The 23,887-nt window shown below is 38.9% G+C and overlaps 2 protein-coding genes across 2 annotated transcripts in view; both read right to left on the bottom strand.

Annotated features, from left to right (window-relative positions):
* Positions 1–23,887, bottom strand: part of EXOC4 (exocyst complex component 4) — an 817,909-nt gene that overhangs the window by 215,049 nt on the left and 578,973 nt on the right. The window lies entirely within an intron of this gene.
* The window catches only part of LRGUK (leucine rich repeats and guanylate kinase domain containing), an 87,729-nt gene that overhangs the window by 41,151 nt on the left and 22,691 nt on the right, over positions 1–23,887 (bottom strand). Inside the window, exons 8-12 of the mRNA XM_040987473.1 lie at positions 19,069–19,212; positions 12,111–12,191; positions 10,180–10,266; positions 7,732–7,838; positions 3,843–3,962 (exon numbers count right to left, since the gene is read on the bottom strand). Of these exons, the coding sequence (XP_040843407.1) occupies positions 3,843–3,962; positions 7,732–7,838; positions 10,180–10,266; positions 12,111–12,191; positions 19,069–19,212 (539 nt within the window). The remainder of the gene's footprint in view (positions 1–3,842; positions 3,963–7,731; positions 7,839–10,179; positions 10,267–12,110; positions 12,192–19,068; positions 19,213–23,887) is intronic.

The following is a 23,887-nucleotide window of genomic DNA, read 5'->3' as shown; positions in this document are numbered from 1 at the left end:
CTTCGGGCATGTAAATAAAGAGCTGGTTCCATGGATGTGGATAATGCTGATGGCAAAACCCGCAACTGCTTTCTACTACAAAGGACCCAAAATGACCTGTGGTTTTCGAATCTGTCATCCAATTTTTCCACATAGAAATGTTTCCTGTGTTAAAGGCTGTTGGAATCTGAACATCACAAAAATGAAATACTTCAAGGTAAAAGCAATGTCTCATGAAACCTCTTGTGAAACAGTGCCACACGCACGACACAGGAATTTGTGTGGGCCACACTTTAAATATATCCCTACCCTGAACTCACTATTTACTAACTGAAGCAAAGTAAAAAAAAAAAAAAAAAAGTTAACTTATGGCTTTCTCCCAAGATTTCATTTAGACAGAATGTTGAACTGGAGATTATTACCAGATTAGAAGTCCACTCCTAGAAGTCCAAGGTTTTAAACATTCAAAAAAGCTTATTGATTGGCCAGACTACTAATCAACTAAGCTGTTGAAAATGAGATAATTGGGATTGAAAAAAAAAGTGAAAGGCCAGGCCAAATAGCCAAGTACTGTAATTTTCAGAAAGAAAAGATGCCCATGCAGAGCCGGCAGGAGGGTGAGGGAGTAGAATTATTTTCAGTGTGATTGAAAAGCAAGTGGCTTTGAAATCTCAATTCTGGGGCAGACTGCCTCAAGAAATAACGAGCTTCTTACTGCTGTAAATATGCAGACAGAGCTATGGCTGGCTGTTCTGATCTCAAGCACAGTAAACCTTCAAATGGGCATCCACAAAACCCAGGAGTTCATAGAGGATTTAGTAAGTAAATTAAATTGGTTTACATATCCAACATATGCTGACCAAATGCATACCGCTAATTTATGGACATAATTCAAGATATCATGAAACAAAAGATCCCTGAACATATTCTGTCTGGATCTCAAATTCCACGATGCTGCCTCTCTGCTAAGTTTCTAATATCCACTTATCAATCTCTAATATATACCATCATTTTCCACCTCATCCTTACCAAACCTTTTTTCTTCAAATCTTTTCACAAACTGTAGACAGAAGATGCTTTTATTATTGCAACTGGTCAGACTACTTCCTATCTTTCTGGAGTTACCTCCCACCACTCCTTTGGAGATGCAACAGGAATCTACCACAATGCCTGCTGTTCTCTCTGCCCACAACGCTCTGCCTGTTCAAGCCCAAACGCCACTTCTTCACCACAGAGACTCTTTACTTTCCTCATCATGTAGGTGGTATTTTCCTGTTTGAATCCCATACTAGATTGTACACTGCCAGGAGGGCAAGACCCATGTCTGTTCATTTCACATTTTATCACAAGCACGTGACACATGGGCTGTACTCAATGTGCTAAACAGAGTAAATGAATCATTGGATATATATGTCATGTATATATACAAGTGGCCTCTATAAAAAGTTTATGAACAATTATTTATAAAAAATTGTACATGGATTTCAAGATTTTATTACGAAATAAACATCTCTTGAATACACTTTCCTATGAATGTTTTGAAATATCTGTGTAGGAAGACAGATAAAATTATATTTAAATTGCCATATCTCATATCAGCTACTGTCATTCTTCTTTTTTTGAACAATTCATTTGTTTTTATTGGAAAGGCAGATTTACAAAGAAGGAGAGGCAGAGAGGAAAATCTTACATCTGCTAGTTCATTCCCCAAGTGGCCTCAACAGCTGGAACTGAACGAATCCGAAACCAGGAGCCAGGAACTTCATCCAGGTCTCCTGTGAGGGTGAAGGGTCCCAAGGCTTTGAGTCATCCTCTACTGCTTTCCCAGGCCACAAACAGGGAGCTGGATAGGAAGTGGAGCTGCCCAGACAGGAGTCAACATCCATATGGGATCCCAGTGCGTGCAAAACAAGAATTTAGCCACTAAGCCATCAAGCCAGGTCCATCTACTGCCATTGAATAACTGTGCTCTTTTATTTTACTGAATTATAATATATAAAATAAAATAAATTTAGTTGTTACATCAGAAGAATATTATAAAAGTAGAGATTGTTATAATATATAGAGATCTAATGAAGAATACAATTCTTTTGGGACAACTCAGATCACTTGCAGCTGTAAGATAAAGAGGCATGCTGTTATTGTGCTGCTCCCCGCCCCCACGCGCGCACACACACACACACACACACACACACACACACACACACACACACACACAGATATACACATGGATTTTATATCCCCTGGTTCACTACCTAAGGCCCACTGCCTACAATAGCCACAACTAGGCCGATCCAGGAGCCAGAAGCTCCTTTAGGTCTTCCCATTTGGGTTCAGAGGTCCAAGAACTTGAACCATCTTTTCCTGCTCCCCAGGACGCACTAACACAAAGAGAAACAATGCAGGGACGCAGTCTCATTGTGCCGTAGGGCATTAACAGTGGCTGGTTCCCAACCATTTGCTTGAATATTTTTTCATTTTTCTTATTTGTTTTATTATCTCCTAATGCTTTACTATCTTTTAAAATTATATTCAGCCAAGATCAAGATATATTGAATATATGGTACTGCCCTTGTTACCTAGCACTCATTTAGAAAGTCAGAAATTCCAGCAGTAATATGAAACTAGAATAAATGAAGAGAATTTGAAGCAGTAAATGTGTATTCCCAGGCAAAAGTGCTAAGACAAAGAACATAAAAATTATTTTTAAAAGGAAAAATCGAAACCTATGAGTGACCTTGATTTGCTAAAAGATTTTGCTCAATGGCCCAATATCTACCCCACTAACCTCCCACACTTACCTTTTACACGGCTACAGTCCTCTCCTACGACCACAATGCCACTCCATATTTTTATTCTAACATTAACTTTTAATTTTTCTTACCTTAGGGTATTTCAAATATACTAATCAATAAACTATTCTAGAGCATTTGTGTCTTAGAATTGTCCAAATGCAGGCTATAATTTTAAAATCTAAATAAATGGGATCTGTTTAAAATAACATTTATATTGTTTGAACATGTGTGGCTTAAGGGAAGAGGCTTTGTGATAGCAATAGAATATAATTTGACTTATGCTTCTTGCTCTCCTATGCATCTTTGTAATTACGTCCTCAGCTCATTGACAGACACCACTAATCTAAAAGTAATTTCTTTGCCATGCGAAAAAATAAGAGAAACCTGCTCAAGGGACCAGAGTGAGAATTCTAAATCTGATTCCCCAAGCTTCTTTTAAAAAATCTGTGAATCCCAGCTGGATGGTACTTTTTTTTTTAACTTTTTGGTTTGAGTGACTAGCTTTTCAGATACTTTCATGTATTTTGACTGAGCCATTAGAGAAATCACTCAGCAAAATCTTTGCTCCACAAAACTCTGAATATATAAAATGTTAACCTGAAGGGTAAGAAAGAAAGAGACTTTTGCTGCCCTTCTCTCTTCCTTCTCCTGAAATAAATCTCAAGAGTTAGAGCTGTGTGGAGATGAAGCAGCTCAGTGCTCCAAGCAGAGATGAGAGAAGCACAGCCCTGCCTGTGACCATCACAACACTGCTATTCCTGCTGTCAGGCCACATGGAAATGGAGGAATCAAGATTACAACTCATTCATTCCAACTCCAGGTAATCATTGATAAAATACTACCAATAATTCATCCTCAACAACTAACACTTTCACTGTGCCCTGTCCTTACTATCTATAGTATGGAATTTACTCAGCACTTCTAGCTCTGCTTAAAATGTAGCTTAAATATTGTTTTATATGTTTCTGAACTTGTTTAAAAGTATCAGCCCCCAATTTTAATATAAACAACCAACAAGTATAACAATTTAAAATTTCAAAGCCTTATAGTAACAATAAACAAACTTACCCATATCTGAAGTAAGTATTGAACTGCCTGCAGAGGCGGTGAGCAAGTTCTCGTTTCCCACAAGCTTGAGGACCAGCTAATACCAACATGGGGTAAGGGGCATCCAGACTGGGGAGCGTGCTGAAACACAGGGCACGGGTCAGTTACCGATGCCAGACAGTGTGCTAGTTACACTCCCTAAAGTTCCTACGTCACAGGCAAAATGAACTCAGCCCTTGAACATTTACTATACGAGAAGAATTTTACTTTTCAGAAACAAGTTTACTACATTATACTAAAATTCACATTCAAAACATAAATCAGAAGGTAAAATAAAAATTTGTGTAAATTAAATAAGATGCTTATGAAATATTTTCCATGAAAATATCTGGTAACTTAATTTTTCATTGCTAGAGCAGTGCATTTCTTCCAAAATAAACAGTGTTGTTCTCTGAGAGATTAAAGTTTAACAACTATTCCTCCTGAACTAGAACACAGATCTGCAAGCCTAACTTAATTGAAAAATACAAATTATTCCTGAGCAGTAACTACGTGTCAAGCACTGTTCTTGTTCTGTATGTATTATTTATTTATCACAAGAAGATAATGAAGCAGTTCTTGTCATCATCATCATCTAAAATATAAAGAAGCTGAAGTTCACAGGTTAGCATGCTCAAAGTAATACCTAATGAAGAGCTGATACAGAAACTGAGATAGACCAAAGAATAATAACTTATTAATTATTAAACATACAGTAACTCACTATTTTAAATTATTAAATATATGATAATATTTAATAATTTATTAATTAATGAAATCTTCTACAATATGCTGAGTTGATGTATTTGGACTCCACTCTGGTAAAAAAAAATTATATAAATAGAGAATAAAGTATAATTTAAAAATATATGGCATAGTTGTAGATTTTATGAAAATGAGAATGTTGATTCTACAAAAACTGTGAAACAGCACAGTTTTTTAATCTCTTTAAATGCCCACAGAAAAACACAAAAACATGAGAACAAAAGCCTGTGGGAAACATCTCTGACAAAAATCTCCACAAACTCTAACCCTGCAGAGCCGACATAGCAGGGCCCGTGCAGGAGCAGCAGGGCAGCCCTGACGGCCTAAGCACAAGGAAACCCAAAGGGAACTGCCAGGGACCTGCCAGAAAGCAGGCAGGCCAAAAGCCATGTGTCTGAAATTCATCTAGGAATGCTTGTAATGGCCAAAAACTACAATCAGCCCATATGTCCTTCAACAAGTGAACTATTAAACCAATTGTTCTACATCCATATCATGGAATACTACTCAACACTTTGAAAAAAAAAAAAGAATGATGTATTACACACAAAACCATGGGTCAGTTTCTAGAGAATTATGCTGAACGGGAAAAACAGTCAACCTGAACAGGTTAAATAGTATGATTCTATTTGCGTAACATTTTTGAGTTGGCAACATTATTAGTAAGATGAGAAATGATTGGTAGTTATGAGAGATAAGAGAGCCTCTGGGTATAAGAGGCATCCCAGTGGATCCTTCTAACCAAACTGCTCTGAATCATTAGTATTTGTGTTTTCTCTATATTACATCTGAAACTGCATGTGAATATACGATTATGTCAAAATACTCTTTACATAAAGAATCAATTAGAAAAGAAGCTTTACACAACCAAAATCACTCAAGAGACATCAATGTGGTGTTGGTGGTGAGCAATGAAGAAGCAGTTAGCCACAGAACAAGGACAAAATGAGAGCAAAAGAGAAAGAACAGTGTGTGACGGCAGCATGGTCTGCCTTGTAAGTATGGGACACTATTTTAAAATGAGGTGGCTAATATCTATATGAAATATATAGAGTAGACCAATGAATAGAGGCAAAGTATATTAGAGGTTATGAGAGACTGGGAGGAGGGGAGAACAGGATAGGACTATTAATAAACAGCTTCAGTTTAGGGGCAGTGAATATGTTTTGGAAATAGATGGCAGTAATGTATAATACAATATTGTGGATATGGTTCAGGTAAAAGTGACCAAACTTATGAAACACATGCTTTGTTACCATAAAAAAAAAACAGGAAGAATTAAATGGGCAAAAAATGTAATGTTTCGGTAACCATGTTGATGATAGTGCGAATATGGATATATTCATAACATTTTGAAATAAATGTAATTTTAAAAATGAATCATTAAGGAATTTTTTAAAAAAAGATTTCACCTTTCTCTGTGCCCTTGAGCTCAGGATTCTTGGTGTGAGAAGATAAGAAAAAGCTCAACTACAGCCTTGGGTTGTAAGCAAGCATCAGCATGAACTCAGGAGGTATTTAATCCTTCTACTTACACACAGATCTCAAATAGTCTATGGAGTTGTATGAAATTACAGTGACAGGGAATACATACAGACAGGTTATAGATAAGAGAGGATGGATGGATAGATGCAAGTGCATTTCCAACTCTTTCCACTAAAAAGCCCAGAAAGAATGAGTAATGCAGTGACACTGAACACAGAGCACCCATCCTGGAGTCACGAAATACTGTTTCTCGCTGAAATTGGGGCTTCTAAGGGAAATGGTTAATTCCAGGGTTGGGACATGTACAAGGGAAGTCTGATGAACTTCATACCAGAAATCAAGCTATTGAGAACTTCCAAGCTAGAGCCAAGTTTGCTCATGTCAGGAGAAGGGACCGGGATTGCTGAGGCAAGGAGTCAGGGTTCCCTGCTTTATGTCTGAGCTGCCAGAGAGCTCGGGACCAGCCCAGAGTGAGAAGGGTAACAGTAGGTCTCCATGAGCACCGCTCCACCCTACAACAGCAGGCCTGCTTCACCTGACACATAAATCATCGAGAAATCTATCTTTATCAAATCTATCTTTATCATGCTTCTTTGCTACATATATTTACATAAACATACCCTAAGGCATGGAGCAACTAGCAATATCATAAACTAGAAAAGAAACACAATGAGCATATAAATGCCCTTCTTTTAAATCAAATGTGTATGAAAATAAGTGATAAATCACTGTACCAAGAGGCTTCCCATAAACACATAAAACTGTCAATGTCTATATGATTGAATTATGTGTAAAAATCATGTTCTGAGCTGCAAAATAAAACATTTCTCTCTCTGTGGGAAACCAACCATGTGAAATACAGGAGCGAATACCCCAGGAAGAAGACAAACCGTTCATATCCAAGAGATTTTACAAGTGTTTTTAAAGTGCCTTTGGGTACTGACAGAATGTCTAATTATACTTATAGCACGAATGGCCATCTGCTTCAACAGACTGTTGAAAAAGAAACGGAGAAACCGTGATGAATCTGTCTTCAAATTTAGAGGTGAGAGACTCTATTCGTGTGTTCAACCAGGCTGGGAAACTCCACCCTGCTGGGCTGATTTCAGGGTTTCCTTTGGCTAGCTGGCTTCCTTCTAGGAACCCCCTAATACTCTGAATTCAGGGAATGCTCTTTTGGCAAGGGGATTTAGTATTCATTTCACAGCTAAGGAAAAATTTACAATGGAGAGAAATTATAGCGATTTCCTGTTAATGAGGTTAAAATCTGCTTCTAACCTAAGACAGAAAAGTTGACAAACTTAGTTATTTTTCTTAAAGATTTTGTTATTATATAGTACAGGCTATCTGACTTAGAAAGGGCCAGAAAAAAGAACGAGAATAGATCAACCCATCACTCCTGGGAAAGCACTTTGTGAGCGGCATATTCAAGTGTGTGAGAATGTTCCAAAGCTGAGACAGTACTAGTCTGCCGAATCAAGACCTGGCTCCTTCCCTCAGAGAAGGGGGAAAAGCAACACTTGTGGGAAACGGATGAGTCACAAAATAGAGAGCTAGGGAAAATGACGAGGCTAGCTTCAGCTTTTCTTCTGAGTTCTACCCTGTGGGTTCCCATTAATACCTGTCAAAGATCCTCTGTGGGTGCGTCACGCTGTTGACAACATGGGTCAAGTGATCTCGGGCTGCGACCACTTCAGGGGGAGGGTCATATTTATTCACTGCTGCAACCTTTGTCAAAATTAGAAAGGTAAAAAGGAAAAAAGTGTTCTTAGATTTTCTTTTTTTTTTTTAAGGATTTATTTATTTTTATTACAAAGTCAGATATACAGAGAGGAGGAGAGATAGAGAGGAAGATCTTCTGCCCGATGATTCACTCCCCAAGTGACCACAACAACTGGTCCTGCGCCAATCCAAAGCCAGGAGTCAGGAACTTCCTCCAGGTCTCCCACACAGGTGCAGGGTCCCAAGGCTTTGGGGCGTCCTCCACTGCTTTTCCAGGCCACAAGCAGGGAGCTGGATGAGAAGGGAGCTGCTGGGTTTAGAACCGGCGCCCATATGGGATCCCAGCACGTTCAAAGCAAGGACTTTAGCAGCTAGGTCATGCCGCCGGGCCCTGTCTTAGATTTTCTTGAAGAAAATATTCTAGATTTACAACGAGGTATATAAAATAATCAACATATGCCATGAAATTTTGAATTCAGTCTTCACCCTACTCTGACATGCCATAAATGTGAATAGTAATAATTATCCTAAAATATTGTAGCATTCTTTAATACCTTAGTTCTTTATACTCCCTGATTCAGAGGGGAAAGTGCAAAAATAAAATGAAACCTCTGAAATTCAGGATTACTTTTAATATCATATCAGTCCAAATTTAGTTCAGATATAGAAAATGTAATGTACACTCTTGGATTCTAGGTAGTTTTGATGTGGCAGGATTTATTCATGTCATCTTAACAAGAACTAGTCCCATAATCTCAAAAGTCGTCTCAAAACTTTTTCACTTTAGCATGGGTCTCTTTCCCTGTATGTTGCCATTCCTCTAAAGACAGTATCCTCATTTTGCACATCTTAACACATGGCTTTGAATTTTATTGTTTGCAATATGCTAAAGGAATAAAAATCTATTAAGTACCTCTGAGTATAATAATAATAACATACTAGCATCTGTAACCATTTTATAAGTAAGACTTCAGGAAGGATTTTATAGGATGGAATGTGTGCCTTTCCAATATTTTTATTTAGACCTGTTTTCATTTCCATTTGAATTGTGTATCCAGTGCCTGTAGTCCCTCCTGAGCAGAGAGTTCAGCTGTCAGCACCCACTAAAGGAAGACAAAGCAGCCATGTCAGGAAGGAAGGCAGCTGCCACTGTTCAACGTCTGCTTGCTCTGGAATTGTACGACTAGTTAAGTCATTTTTTTAAAGAGCAGAATTAAGGATTTAATATCAAAGTAGTGATATACTTGAGTATCTTTCAATTCTACACAGAAAGACAACAATAACACCTTTATTGTCACATGGATTTTTAAGGTAATAGAATGAATTGTACATCCTCCAAACAGAACAATTATCTGAACTGGTAGCCTTCCATACATTGCTGGCCAATGCAGGGGACTCTCAAAGAGTTGGCAGCTGATGTCTATTATAAAAAGTTATGCATTAATTTCATTCAGTTTTTGCAACAACATAAGCTTTTTAAAAAAGATTTATTTGTTTTTATTGCAAAGTTAGATATACAGAGAGAAGGAGAGACAGAGAGGAAGATCTTCCGTCCGATGATTCACTCCCAAATGAATGCAATGGCCAGTGCTGCGCCAATCAGAAGCTAGGAGCTAGGAACTTCCTCCAGGTCTCCCACACAGGTGCAGAGTCTCAAGGCTTTGGGCTGTCCTCCACTGCTTTCCCAGGCCACAAGCAAGGAGCTGGGTGGGAAGCAGGGCTGCCATGATTAGAACCGGCACCCATATGGGATTCCGGCACATTCATGGAGAGGGCTTTAGCCACTAGGTCACCACATTGGGCCCAACATAACTTTTTAGTTTTGTTTTTCCACAAACTTTATGAAGCACCCACACATAAGAGCAGTATGCCTTATACTCCCACTGCCAAGCTTTTCTCCAGACCAGAACAGGCCTTTTACGACATATGAGCTGATGTTCAGCTTTGCAGAAGATATTTCCTAAATAAAGAATGATGTTACAGGGGCTAGCATGGTGGCACAGCAGATAAACCTATCCCCAGTGGTGCCAGCACCCATATGGGTGCCAACTGAAGTCCTACACAGTTGCTGCTGATCTGCCTAGGAAATCAGCGGAGGGTAGTCCAGGTGCTTGGGCCTCTGCATCAGCTGTTGCGGCCATTCGGAGAATGAACCAGCAGATAGTAGATCTTTCTCTGTCTTCTCTCTAACTCGGTGTTTCAATTAAATTAATACATCTTTACAAAAAAAAAAAAAAGGAAGTGATATACTGTTATACATACCATTGATTGATTATACTGCTCCTGAAGCAGGGTAAGATTTTGAGCATATTAACTCATAAACATATGAAACGATATGAATCCATACCTTCTCTTCCACCTTAATCTTCTTCTGATCTAATTCTGTCAACCGTGGTAATGTAAAAAGTATGAAGAGCCAATATTCAGACTTTTCCTATTGAAAAGAGCAAGAACACTATTCAACCACCTTCCTTTCTCCCAAGCAGCAAGCATTAACCCCCAATTTCACCTCAGGTCGTTCTCCTACATTACTGTCATTCCCACAGCCCTAACAGGGCTCTACGCTGTCATGCTTCACAGTTTCCTCATGTTAGCAACGCACATGCTGAGCACACCCTGTGGCTTACAAAGCCCTCAGCTGTGCCACCTTCTTACCCTCCGTGGGAGGTAGGATGAGCTTCATTTCTTTTTATTTTCTTTTATGTACTTATTGGAAAGGCAGATTTATAGAGAGAAGGAGAGAGATAGAGGAAGATCTTCCATCTGTTAGTTCACTCCCCAGGTGGCCACAATGGCTGGAGCTGAGCCAATCCAAAGCCAGGAGCCAGGAGCTCTTCCGGGTCTCTCACACGGGCACAGGGTCCCAAGGCTTCGGGCCACCCTCAACTGCTTTCTCAGGCCACAAGCAGGGAGTGGATGGGAAGCAGGGCCACGGGGATATGAAGCAGCGCCCACTTGGGATCTCAGGATTTAGCCACGAGGCTGCCACACTGAGCCAGGATTACCCTCATTTCCAAACAGAAGAACAACTAAGCCCCAGAAAGGTAAGGCATATCATTCACAATTCCAAGACCAGTTATTCAAACTCTCTTACAACTCCAAAGACTTTCTTATATCTCCTGCCAACACAGAATCTAGGGGACAGAAGCAATGGTTCAAGTAACGAGGTTACAATTAGGTTACTGTTCTCCACGTGGGTTAAGTACACAGCTCCTAACTTTGGCTGTGACTGGCCTCTGGACACCTGTCTCCTAACTTTGGCTGTGACTGGCCTCTGGACACCTGCTCCTGACTGGCTCTGACTGGCCTCTGGACACCTGTCTCCTAACTTTGGCTGTGACTGGCCTCTGGACACCTGCTCCTGACTGGCTCTGACTGGCCTCTGGACACCTGTCTCCTAACTTTGGCTGTGACTGGCCTCTGGACACCTGCTCCTGACTGGCTCTGACTGGCCTCTGGACACCTGTCTCCTAACTTTGGCTGTGACTGGCCTCTGGACACCTGCTCCTGACTGGCTCTGACTGGCCTCTGGACATTTGAGGGGTAAAGCAGTGGATGGGAGCCTCTTCTGTATATCTGCATCTGTCTTTCTCAAATAAATAAAATTAAATGGCCTTCCATTTCCATACCAACGGTTATACTTTTAAGTCTTTACATGTTTTAACTTTTTGTCTTATTGTCTGTTTACAATGTCATACAAAGAACTCAGAGATACAAAGTCAAGACTGTGGAAACATAAATGAAGGGTACAGGCAGGAAAATGGGATGAAGGATAGATAAAGAGGGAGGAAGGATAGGAGAGGGGGAGAGGAAAGGAGGAAGGGATAGTAAGTGGCCAGAATAAAGGATCTATTAATGGAGAGAAAAACGGGAGTTTGAACAGTCCCTGATACTGGACTGGAGGTTAAGAACCCCTAGTAAATATATTATTTTGTTCTATAATTATTTCACAACCATGCCAATTTCAAACATAAGTTACATTAAGGCAGCTAAACTTAGATTTTTCCTTTCCCTGGCATAAAGTAAGAAACACATTCTGTCTATGTCTCCGGTGCCATGCATCTAAAATGTGAAAGAACAGTCATCTCCTTCCTGTCATCTTTAGTACTAGCAGGGCTGAGATACAGATCACCCAGCAAAGCAGGTAAACATTGAATTCTGCTTTGAAGGAAGACAAGCTGTACCCTTATTCTTGTTGTCATCAAAAGAACTTCTTAAAGAAGGAAAAAAAACCAAGTTAGTCTTCATCTCCCTTTCTTGACATAAATCATCTCTCACCTGAATTGGATTTCTTAGGAGATTCACAACTCGGAGGATGGGTAGTTTTTCAATGTAATCTAGTTCACTCAGCTCAGCAATCTGTGTATTAATGAAACAAATTATCATGAATAGACCAAATACACAAAGATAGTAGAATGCATTTTCATAGGAGTCCAGTGGGATCTCTTCAACTTCTTCTAACAATTGCTGTTTATTTCTGGAGTATCCATTGTAACTTCTCTTTCATCTCTGATTTTAGTAAACTGGGTGTTCTCCCCCACACACACTTTTTTGGGGGTTTGATAGATCAATGATGTTTTGATTTTGCTTATTTTTTTTTTAAAAAAAAGCTCTCCTCATTTTTACTTAAATTTTATTTCTTCTCTAATTTTAATTATTCCTTTTCCTCTTATGAATTTTGGGTTTGGTTTGTTTTTGTTTTAGAACTTTGATATGCATTGTTAGGTCATTCATTTGATGCCTTTCCAATATTTTGATATAGGCAACAATTGCTATAAACTTTCTTCATAGCACACATTTCCTGTTACCAGTAAGTTCTGATATGCTATGGTGTTGTCTTCATTAATTTTGAGAACTTTGAAAAGTACCCTTCTGATATAGTGTATAACCCACTGCTCATTCAGCAGCATACTATTTAATTTCCACACCCAGCATCATATTGAATGGAGAAAAAGTGGAGACATTTTCACCAAGACCCAGAATCAGACAAAAGAGCCACTTTCACCACTGTTAATTCAATACAGTTTTGGAATTCTTAGAGTCATTAGGTAAGAAAAAGAAATCAAAAGTACACAATTGGAAAAGAAGAAGTCGAATTATCCTTATCTGCAGACAGCATGATCCTACAGAGAGATCAAGTGATTCCACTAAGAGACTACTGGAGCTCACAAAGGGGTCTAGCAAGTGTAGGATATAAAATCAACATCCAACAATTGACGGCCTCTGTTCACACAAATAGTGACACGGCTGAGTAACAAAGTTGTAAGATCAGTACCATTCACAATGGCTATGGAAAATGTAAACACATTTGAGTGAATGTAAACAACAATCTGTAGGACGAAAATTATAAACAGTAAAGAAAGAAATATAAGGCACAAAAAAGAAACTTCCGCATTTATTGAATGGCGGAGTTCAAATGTCCATAATATCCAAAGCAATTTACATATTCAATGTGATCCCAATCAAAATACCAAAGACATTTTTCAGATCTATTAAAAATGTTAAAATTTATATGGAAACAAAAAGATCCCAAATAGCTAAAGCAATCTTAAACAACAAAAACAAAGCCAGTGGCATGACAAAGCCAGATTTCAAGACATATTATAGGGCAGTTAAATCAAAACTGCATTGAATGGCACAGAAAAAGGCATGTATATCAATGGAATAGAATTGAAACCCCAGAAATTACTCCACACCGCTATGACCAAACAATTTTTGACAAAGGATCCAAATTAAGAATTAACTGACAAAATAGAAGAAAATATTTGCAAACTATGCAAATGATAAAGGATTAATATTCAGTATAGACAAAGACCTCAAGAAACTCAACACCAAAAATTACATATAATCAAGCTAAGAAAAGGGCAGAGGGTGAAGCACAAATGGTCAACAGACATGTGAATGAATGCTCAGGATCACCAGCCATCAGAAAAATGCAAATAAAAACCACAATAAAGTTTCACATCATCCCAGTTAGAATGGTTATCATCCAAAAATCAAAAACTAATAAATTCTAGCAAGGATTTGTGGAAAAAGGCAATCTTATTCACTGTTGATGGGAACATAAACTAGTAAACCCATCATGGAAGACAGTATTATGGGAATATAAACTAGTAAAGCCATTTTAGAAGACAATATTGGTCATACATCAGAAATGTAAAAACAGATCAAAATTCCCAGCCACTCTACTCCTAAAGGAATTTATCCAAACTATGCAAGATCAACAAATGAGAGAGTTACTTGTATCCCTGTGTTTACTGCATCAAAAATCACAATATCTAAGATATACAGAATCAGCCTAGATGTCCATCAATTGATGACTGGATAAAAAACTTGTGATATATATGCACTACTGAATACTACTCAGTCATATGCATATATATGAAATGTAAGGACTGCATGTTTGGAATACTTGAATCCCATATTGTAATACCTGGATTCCAGCTCCAATCTTGAATCTAGCTACCCATGAATGTACACCTTAGAAGGCAGCAGTTGTTGGCTGAAATATTTGGCAAAAGATCCAAATTAATTTGTTGCAAAAAGGACAGTCTTTTCAATAAGTGGATGGAGTTCCCAGCTCCTGGCTTTAGCCTGGCTAAGCCTTGACTATTGCAGGCTTGTAGAGTGAAACTGGGGATAGAAGATATCTCTGTCTTTCAAGTAAATAAATATACAGCTAAGTGAATATCTGTAAGACTTCAGAATGGAAAAAGGTTTCATAATAATTTTAGAAATAATAAAGAAAGAATAAAAAAAATACTGACATGTTTCAATATTATTTTAATCAAGTCAGCTGCCAAAAACACACAGTCGAGGGGCCAACAGTTGTGTAGTCATGGCCGAGAGGTTAAGGCGAGGGGCCAGCAGTCAACACTCTCTCAAGTGAGCCCGAGCAAAGCAAGGTGAGGGACGGAAGCCAGCTGACCCGATCATGAAGCAGCAGCTCACCAGGATCAGCACCAGTAAGGGCTCCTAGCAAAGGATAAAACCATCTATCCTTGATTTGCAAATTCAAAAAGTATGAGTTAAAGTGATAACCCATTAGAACTCTGCTCCGAATGTGCACCATCAGTGTTCTATCCATGGAGATCAGGTGCTAGGACAGCTTTGGTTACCTTTGGAACCACAAAGTGCATCAACTACTTGCCTTGGCCAAGCCCTCAGGATGTAAAGAGCCAAACCCCTCCAAAGCCTGTACTGGGTTGGATGAAGATTAATTTCAGCAAGGCATACAATCATGTCAGCAACTTCTACAGCCAGCTCTGGCTGTCTCTGCATTTACTGCTAGCCTCTGGAGACCCCAGGTGTTCCAAGGAATCATCTAGTCTAACCCTTTTCTTTGAAGCCTGAACAAATATATAAGCAGAGAACCAATGATTTAAAATCAGATTGTGTTCAATTCTCCAAAACTCCCTTTTCCCACATATGTGAATGGAAATGTGAGCTAGGATCCAACAAAGATGGGGAGTAATGTTTGTGCATTGTTTGCCTGAAACATTATACATGTATAACAATAAATATGCATTATATCTATCTCTGGAAAATCAGGGTGAAAATTATCTACAAAAAATCTATTACCTGTATAGAGCATCACAAAGATCTAGTGTAGAACAGACTTTGGCTGCCATCCCCTGCGTGACATCCGGGGACAAAGGCTGAGAGTTCCGAGGAAAAAGGCTGCTGCTACACGAGAGGCAGCTCAGCCCATGCTTCTGCTGTTTGGTGACCACCTTCTTACCGATCTTCACAAACCCAGAGGAACAAACACAGCCCAGTAAGCCCAAGGATGGCACCACGACCCAAAGGGCAACACAGCATTCTTGAAGTCACTCCCACGTGGGAATTTTGCAGCTAACTGAAATGACTGAGTATATAAAAAAGAACAGTTTGGGGTGTTTAAATGCCTGGACATGAGGCTGACAGAGCAAAGGCCACAAAACATCAGTTTCTGGCAAAGAGAGGACAGAACAGTCACAACCAGATGCTGCAATGTCTCGATGGCTAAAGCTAAATGAATAACCAAAGTGCTACCAAGAACACAATATTCCTAACATCAAAGTTACATTTACACACTAGCTGCGTTTTAATTATCTTTAAAAATTATTTTATTTACGGCGCAGCACTGGCCGTTGCAGTCACTTGGGGAGTGAATCATCGGACAAAAGATCTTTGTCTCTCCTTCTCTCTGTGCATCTGACTTTCCAATAAAAATAAATAAATCTTTTAAAAAATTACTCTATTTGAAAGGCAGAAAGACAAAGATCTCCCATCTATTACTTCACTCCTCAGAAGCTGCCTGCAACAGCTGGGGCTGGGCCAGGTTGGAGCCAGGAGCCCAATGTGTGTGTCTCAGTAGGAACAGCAGTGACCCATCTCCTTGAACTATCACCACGCTACTTCTCACAAACTCTCTTTATCCTTAAACTTTTAAAAAATGCAACTTGAAAAGTCACTTGAAATGTGAGAAGACAATATATAAGCTATTTCTAGATCTGCTCTATCCAATATGGTATTATTAAACATATAGGGATACTCAGCTTTTGAAATATGGCCAGAATGAACTGAGAGGTATTTAAAATATAAAATACACACCCACTGTCAGAAACAGCATGAAACAATAGAAGGTAAAATATCATATTAATAAATCTGTATGTAGACTGCATGTTGAAGTGATCATTTTTTGATACATTATTAAAATTAATTTCACTTGGTTCTTTTTTTTTTTTTGCCATTTTGGGGTAGCTAGCAAACTGTGAGTTACATAAGTGGCTCACATCTGTGGCTCAGGTCCTGTTTCCACAAGAAAGCCCTGTTTTGGAGTATGACACCACACTTTTCTGCACATTTCATTTACTGTATTAGCCTGCACAGGTTAAGAACCTCAGCTCTGCAAGGAAAGCATTCTACACATGAATCCTGGCTCTGCTAACTGCTGAACGTAAACTGTGGCATGTTGTTTAACTTCTCTATGCTCCAATAATAGGGCTGTACTGAGGATTAAACTGGACATAAACCAGGCATAGAACAGTGCCAGCATATACAAACTCAGCTGGTATCTCTAGATAATTTTACAATTACCATTATTATTGTGATTCTTCCTCCTAAATCCTGAGATATATGGAGAAGTGATTTAATGAGTGTTATTGCATCTTTCCAAAACTCATTCTATATACTAGGATACCTCAAAACATTTGTGAAATATTTCATTTAAAGTATAAGCTTATTTTGGGATCTATGCAGTTTTTCATGGTATGCACATTTCACCAGATTTTTAAAGCCCTCTCACTATAGATGAGAAGCGCTTTGCATCAGGACATGAAAAGCAGTCAGTCTTCAAGGGCAAATGCATGAAAGGGAAGGAGAAGCACAGAGTGTGGGCTGACTGCCCCAGACAAAGCACAGTGAGCAAAGGTCACCTGCTGGAATTAATGACTTTGAGAAGTTGCCAAAACAACTTAATATACAAATCAAATGAGAACGAGGAAGAACAGTTTGTGACTAAAAATTCACTTATTCCCAGATGTCCTGACAGACTCTTCCTGATTTTTAGCAACCAGCAGATGACTGGCAGCAATGCCTCGCAGTGGAACAGAGCAAGGCTGCAGAGCGTCACAGTTCACACCGGCGATGGCACGGTCTCTTTCAGGGCAGGTCCAACTTGCCACTTTGAAGAAGAAAGGCAGTCAGCTGCCTTATGAAGTCTTTTGCCTCCAAAATGTTATAAAAACTCAATGTGAATAAAGTCACTTTGTAGATCTTATTGTATAGAAGTCGGTTAGTACCAATTTAACATACACTGATTAGAAGAACAAATTATTTTTGAAAAATAAAATTTCATTAAGAATGAAAGTGAATTAACACAACAAATAAAAGAAATATATAATAATTCAGGATCCTTTATGCAGATATCAACAGGATCACTCTTAATCTCTTCCTAACTGGTTATGCCTTTTTAGGCCATTTGTACTAACAAATTTTAACTGATAGGTAAAATGAAATGCTTATTATGTTAAACACATCTTACAATATACACTGTGGCATGGCTAAATATGTCTCAGAGACTTAGCATATCTTATTTTAAAAATAGTTAAAATCTATTTTTGGATTATTAACTAGTTTGTCCCATGCTGTAAGTTGATGTCTGTGAACTTACTGCTTCTATCTGACTGGAATTTTGTATCCTATGAGCCACATCTGCCCGACCACGCATCTCCCAGTTACCCCAGGCTTTTCTTGAAATGCCACGTGTGGGGAATAGCAGCAGTCTGAGCCTATTCACCCATCTCCTAAGCAACATTTCACACATTTCTGATGCCACTGTCCTACACAAATCTTACAGGAACACATCTACTACAGAAAAGTTATGGCAATGTGGATGCAGTTTAAACCTTTAAAACAAGGTAACCAGCAATCACCCAATTTTAAAAATTAAGAATTGCAACTACTGTTTTTTAAAAGTCCATTTGTGGGCCCGGCGTGGTGGCACAGTGCTTAAGGTCCTCGCCTTGCACGTTCGGGATCCCATATGGGCGCCGGTTCTAATCCCAGCAGCCCCACTTCCCATCCAGCTCCCTGCCTATGGCCCGGGAAAGCACTCGAGGATGGTCCAAAGCTTTGGGACCCTGCACCCGTGTGGGAGACCCAGAAGAGGCTCCTGGCTTCGGATCGGCATAGTATCGGCCGTTGCGCTCACTTGGGGAGTGAATCATCGGACGGAAGATCTTCCTCTCTGTCTCTCCACTCTGTATATCCGCCTTTCCAATAAAAATAAAATAAATCTTTCAAAAAAAAAGTCCATTTGTAACTACTATTCTAGGAAGCTGGCTGGAATAGCATTTTTTAAAATGCTATTTTTTACCTGAGATACAGATAAAAAGAGCAAGTTTCAACCTACTAGTTAACCTTCCAACCATGGGAGAGCTAGGAACTCAAACCTGCCTCTCAGTGGGTAAAGACCCGAGTACCGCAGTCACCGCCTGCTGCCTCCCAGGTCTGCTTCGGCAGGAGCTGAAACGGGCAGCAGGGCCTAACGCAAACCAAATCCCGCTGGCCGAGGACGCAGGGGTAGCAAACCATCCTTGACCACTGCACCAAATATCCACACCAGCAGTAACATTTCTACACTCACATGTAATGGGAAATCATTGAGAAACCAATAATGGAGCGTTTGTGCTAAGTTTCTATTACCTGTTAAGTAGACACTGAAACCAAAATATATAAAGCACAGTATTACCTTATTATCTTCCAGGTTGATGGCTTCCAAGAAGTCATGATTGTCTAAGCCCTGGAGACTGCTGATACAGTTGTGAGACAGATCCAGGTTCTGCAGGGCTTTCAGTTCTTCTAAACCTGTGAGGTTCTCAATTTGATTATTACTCTAAAATGAACAAAATAGATTTAATAAGGATATTCCCTGTTATAGAAAAAGTTATCATATTAGCAAGTTTTTATTCTGGAGACTGCCCCAAATCTCCTAAAATACCAAGAAACTCTCCCTTCCCTTCCCTGCTGATTCTTTTTCCATCATTCACCTCTAAACATAGACACACACACACACAGAGGCATGCTCCTGTAAGAGTCATATCAGCATAAAAGACAAAAGCTAGTTATAATATTTTACTATTACATATCTAAAGTCTAATAGCAGCCTAATTTTGCAACCATCTTAGAAATACACATTAAATGCAATTCTTTCATCACCATCACAATAAAACATTTGATTATTGAAATTCTAAGACACACTTGATCTCAGAATATTCTAAATGAATCACTTCATACCACAAGTGGTATGGTAGCCTCTGATGACGCATGCCTCCAGTTCATCTGTGCTCTTGCACAGCTCTGTCCTCTCTAATCTTAGCTGGACCTATGATGTATCCTTGCCAAACACATGGCACTAATGGGCATTGTGGGACAGTGGGAGGAGCCACCAGTTGGAATGTCCATATTGCATACTGGAGAACCAGTTTTGAGTCTGGCTGCTCTAATTCTGATCCAGCTTCCTGCTAATGCATTCTGGGAGGAAGTGGAAGGCATCTGAGTGCTTAGGCCCCTGGCACACACATGGGAGAGCCAGATGGAATTTTTGGTCCTGGCTTCAATCCAACCAAGCTAAGCTGTTGCAGGTATTTGCAATGTACCAGAAGATGGAAGACTGATGGATCACTGGACCATCTCTCTCTGTCTCTCTGGTACCATGAAAATAAATGTGCTTTAAAAAATTCTTCATTTCTCTACATCCTCATCTACCAGTTTCACATTCAAAAGTTAAAAATACTTGGCAACTTTTGTTTTTGTGTCTTGAGAGAGCCAAGTTACCATTTAAGCTACTTTATTCTAGCTACTCTGTAGCTACAACTTGTAGAAAGTCTTCATCGAGAACAAGTCACATGGAGGGAGGCCCTAAGACCAAGTAGTCAGAAAAATACAACCTCCAGCACCTTACTAAATCCAGCCCACCACGAGCAAGCCAGCTGCATGTGGCACTAGGCAGAAGCAATCCACTGACCCCAGCTGGTACTTTAAACCTGTCAGCTGATATGTCAGTTATTTCTCCAAGTCACTGTAACTGAGGCGCCTTTTCATGTAATGATAGGCAACCAAACCAAGCTCTTAAACAAGTCACACACAAGCATCTTCTCAGACAAGGAGAATTAAAAAAAGATTCAATACTCAAATATTGCCTTTTTCCCTAACGTCCTTGTATGCATAACAGCAGAGGGTGAAAACAATAATTTGTTCTTTCCTGTGCTCTTGGGTTCTTAGGCCTTGAGGTATAAGAAAATGCCCATTGGGAAATCTAGTGTTTAGTTTGAGAAACCAAATAAAGAGTGATTTTAAGATTATAATTAAGTACTTACTCATCCTTAAGCCTCCAGAACTAGGGCTGGCACTGTAGCACAGCAAGTTGAACCTCCCACTGTAATGCTAGTATCCCATAATGGAATGTAGGGTAGACTCTTGGCTGTTTTGTTTCTGTCCCAGATTCCTGCTAATGTTACTGCAAAAGCAACAGAAGATGGTCCAAGTTCTTGGGTTCCTGCCACCCAGGTGGGAGAGCAGAATGGAGCTCCTGGCTCCTGGCCTCAGCATGGTCCACACATGGCTCTTGTGGTCATTTGAGGAGAGAGCCAGGAGATGGAAGAAGTATGAGGATGTGTGTCTGTTTCTCTTTCAAATAAGTAAACACACATACTCACACAAACTTAAGAACAAAAGTTTAAGAGCTGAAAAAAAATCCATTACAGCATTAACTTCCATCTACAATGTTCTTCCTGGTATACATTCTTGGGTACATTGAGCTCATTTTCATCCTATTGTTAAAAAATTTCTTTCAATAATGAGCATGATTTTTTCCCCAATGGCCTAATTTTATGCCTCTTTAAAGTATTCACACAGAATACTTATGGCAAATGAAGATATATTACAGTATTCTTTCTGTTTGAAAAGTAAATTTGAAAAATTCCATATTCCCAAAGTAAAAGTTCTTTCTATTTAGAGAATAAGAAAGTTGAAAGCACAATAAAAAGGAAAAAAAGAAAAAGCTATGCTAAATTTATATGTTAATTTAATGTACTGAAATAAAGTTGATATCATATCCAAAATATGCTAGCATATCAAACTTACATATGATAAGACTTCTTCTGAAAGAATTTTGAAGTGCTCTAGATAGACCATAATTCTGGTGACTTTCAAAGTTGTAGATGAGAGAAACGGAGTGAGGCAGAGAAGTTGGATAGTCTATGGGCCTAAATGAAATCTGAACTGAGAAAAGCCTCAGTCACAGAATTGAATGTCAGCCTGCCAAAGCCTTTTCAGTGCTGGAAAACTGACACATCGTTCCTGAGAGTAAATATCTAGCTTATGTAGAAATAGTTCTTGCTTGTTTTATAATGATTAACAGGAAAAAAAAGAGTTTTAATGAGAAGCTATTTTCTTAAATAAATGAAATTAGAAACATGGTTGCTGCACTAATTTGAGAGGAAAGAAACATGTGTTTATAACTGTAACAAAATTAATTTTAAAGTTTGGAATGCATTGTCGTCACTCCCTAAAAAGCTAGGTGACAGTAGAGCCCACGAGAAGCCATATTCTTCTCTTGCATTTACCTAAGGTTGACACTTGATAACAGTTGCTTCAGTTTGGTGAACAGTTCTTCTTTTTCCATATTGTGAAGTTTATTATTGTCAACAGTAACTAAAAACTAATTTTCTGATTCATAAGTATTTAAAATATAAGCATTGAAAACTGTTGAAACAAGTAATACTTTATAGATTTAAAATGTAATACTTAATAGATTTAAATAAAATGTAAAAAAAACCAACACTTTCCTAGTCTCAAAAATTGTAAGGAAAATGTATTCTTATGCGTATTCCATGACTCCTTCAGTTTACCAGGCTCCACTTAAAACAAAGGTTTATCAACAGAGAAGACACATGAACAGGAGAAGTTTCTAACCAACAGCAAACCAAACAGTACATTCTTTCTGTGAAAATTCTTTAGATTAAGATAGTTTTAAATAGGACTTTCTATTTTGAATTTTCAACCAAATCTTTACTTATGCCTTGCTGTCATACCTCAGAGGGTAGAATACATTAAACCTGGAGTAAGTGACTAAACCTTTCCATTCTTTGGTTTTAACCATCAGTACTAGGGTACTATTATTTCACCTTCATACTGTAGGGATGGAAGAGTTTGGAAAAATACTTCAATCTCTAAAGATTGAAAAAAAAAACCCAACACTTCCAGAGGTCCATCATTAAGTAAGACATAAAGCATATTGTATATGTTAAAAAAAATCTGCAGATATTCCAAGATGCCATTTCAAACAATAGGTCGACATTGTCCTGCAAGAAGGGTTACATAACCAATAGCTGTAAGCCCCGCCAGCCTGTGATGAACAGGGCAATAGAACCAAAGCCAAAAAGGAAAGAAAGACTGCCCAAATTAGAGAGCTGCGCTCTTGTTTCTGCATCATTGGGATAAGTATAAGCTTGATTTTTGCAAACAGCGTTTTACTGAATCATGGCCATTCATCAATTAGGTCACATAGCTCTCCGTGGTGGGTGGGTATGGTAGAGTGGTAGTGGGGAAGCAAGTTTAAACTTCCTGATTGTAATCATTCACTTACTGTCAGCATTATTTATGTTTTTTTGAGAACAGGACACTAACATGTCTTGATATAAAGGAAATCCCAAAATCCAATGCCCAGAAAATATCTTGAAGTTTATTTGAAAACAGCAAAACATTAATAATAATAAATGTTTTCAAATATGCTTCAGAGTTAGTTTCACCATTAAGATCTTATAAAATGTATTTTTAAACATTTATTAAAAGTATCTTTCAGGGTTGCTGTATAGCACAAAAGATGAAGACATTGCTTTTGGTGCTGGTATAACATTTGGCCCAGCTGCTCTACTGGCACCACAGCTCCCTACTCACAGCCTGGGTGAGCCGTGCATGTGGTCCACTGGCACCACAGCTCCCTGCTCACTGCCTGGGTGAGCCGTGCATGTGGTCCACTGGCACCACAGCTCCCTGCTCACTGCCTGGGCAAGCAGTGCATGTGGTCCAAGTGCGTAGGAGACAAGGATTAAGGCCCTGGCTCCTACGATTAGTCTGGCTCAGCACTGGCTGCTATAGCCATAGAGGAAAAGAATCAAAGTATGAAAGATTTCTCTCTCTCACTGTAACTATTTCTGATAGATTAATTATATATATATTATGTATATATTTAACATTTGATATTTTGAATATTTTCCCAATCTTAAAAAAAACTGAATTTGGATACCAAATTAGAAAATCAATTTTAGTTTTTTTCTAGTCTTTTTACATTTAAAACATTTTAACAGACAGGTAGGAATTGCACCTACGTCTATCTGTCCGCCCCCCCTTCTCTCCCTGACCTATTCTATTCCTTTATTTGTCCCAAGCATGTCTGTGATTTCCCACCTTTTTTCATAAATGTCATCACTCTAGATGTTACACCTTTACCTAGGATGATTTTCTAAGAAGCAAGAAGCTGGGATTTTAAACCCAATGTGGCTCACAAC

The sequence above is a fragment of the Ochotona curzoniae genome, unplaced genomic scaffold, assembly GCF_017591425.1.
Source record: "Ochotona curzoniae isolate NIBS_2020 unplaced genomic scaffold, NIBS_Ocur_1.0 contig_4692, whole genome shotgun sequence".
NCBI classification, from domain to species: Eukaryota; Metazoa; Chordata; class Mammalia; order Lagomorpha; family Ochotonidae; genus Ochotona; species Ochotona curzoniae.
Note: the sequence above shows the minus strand (reverse complement) of the source record. Positions and strands in the feature narration are given on the sequence as shown.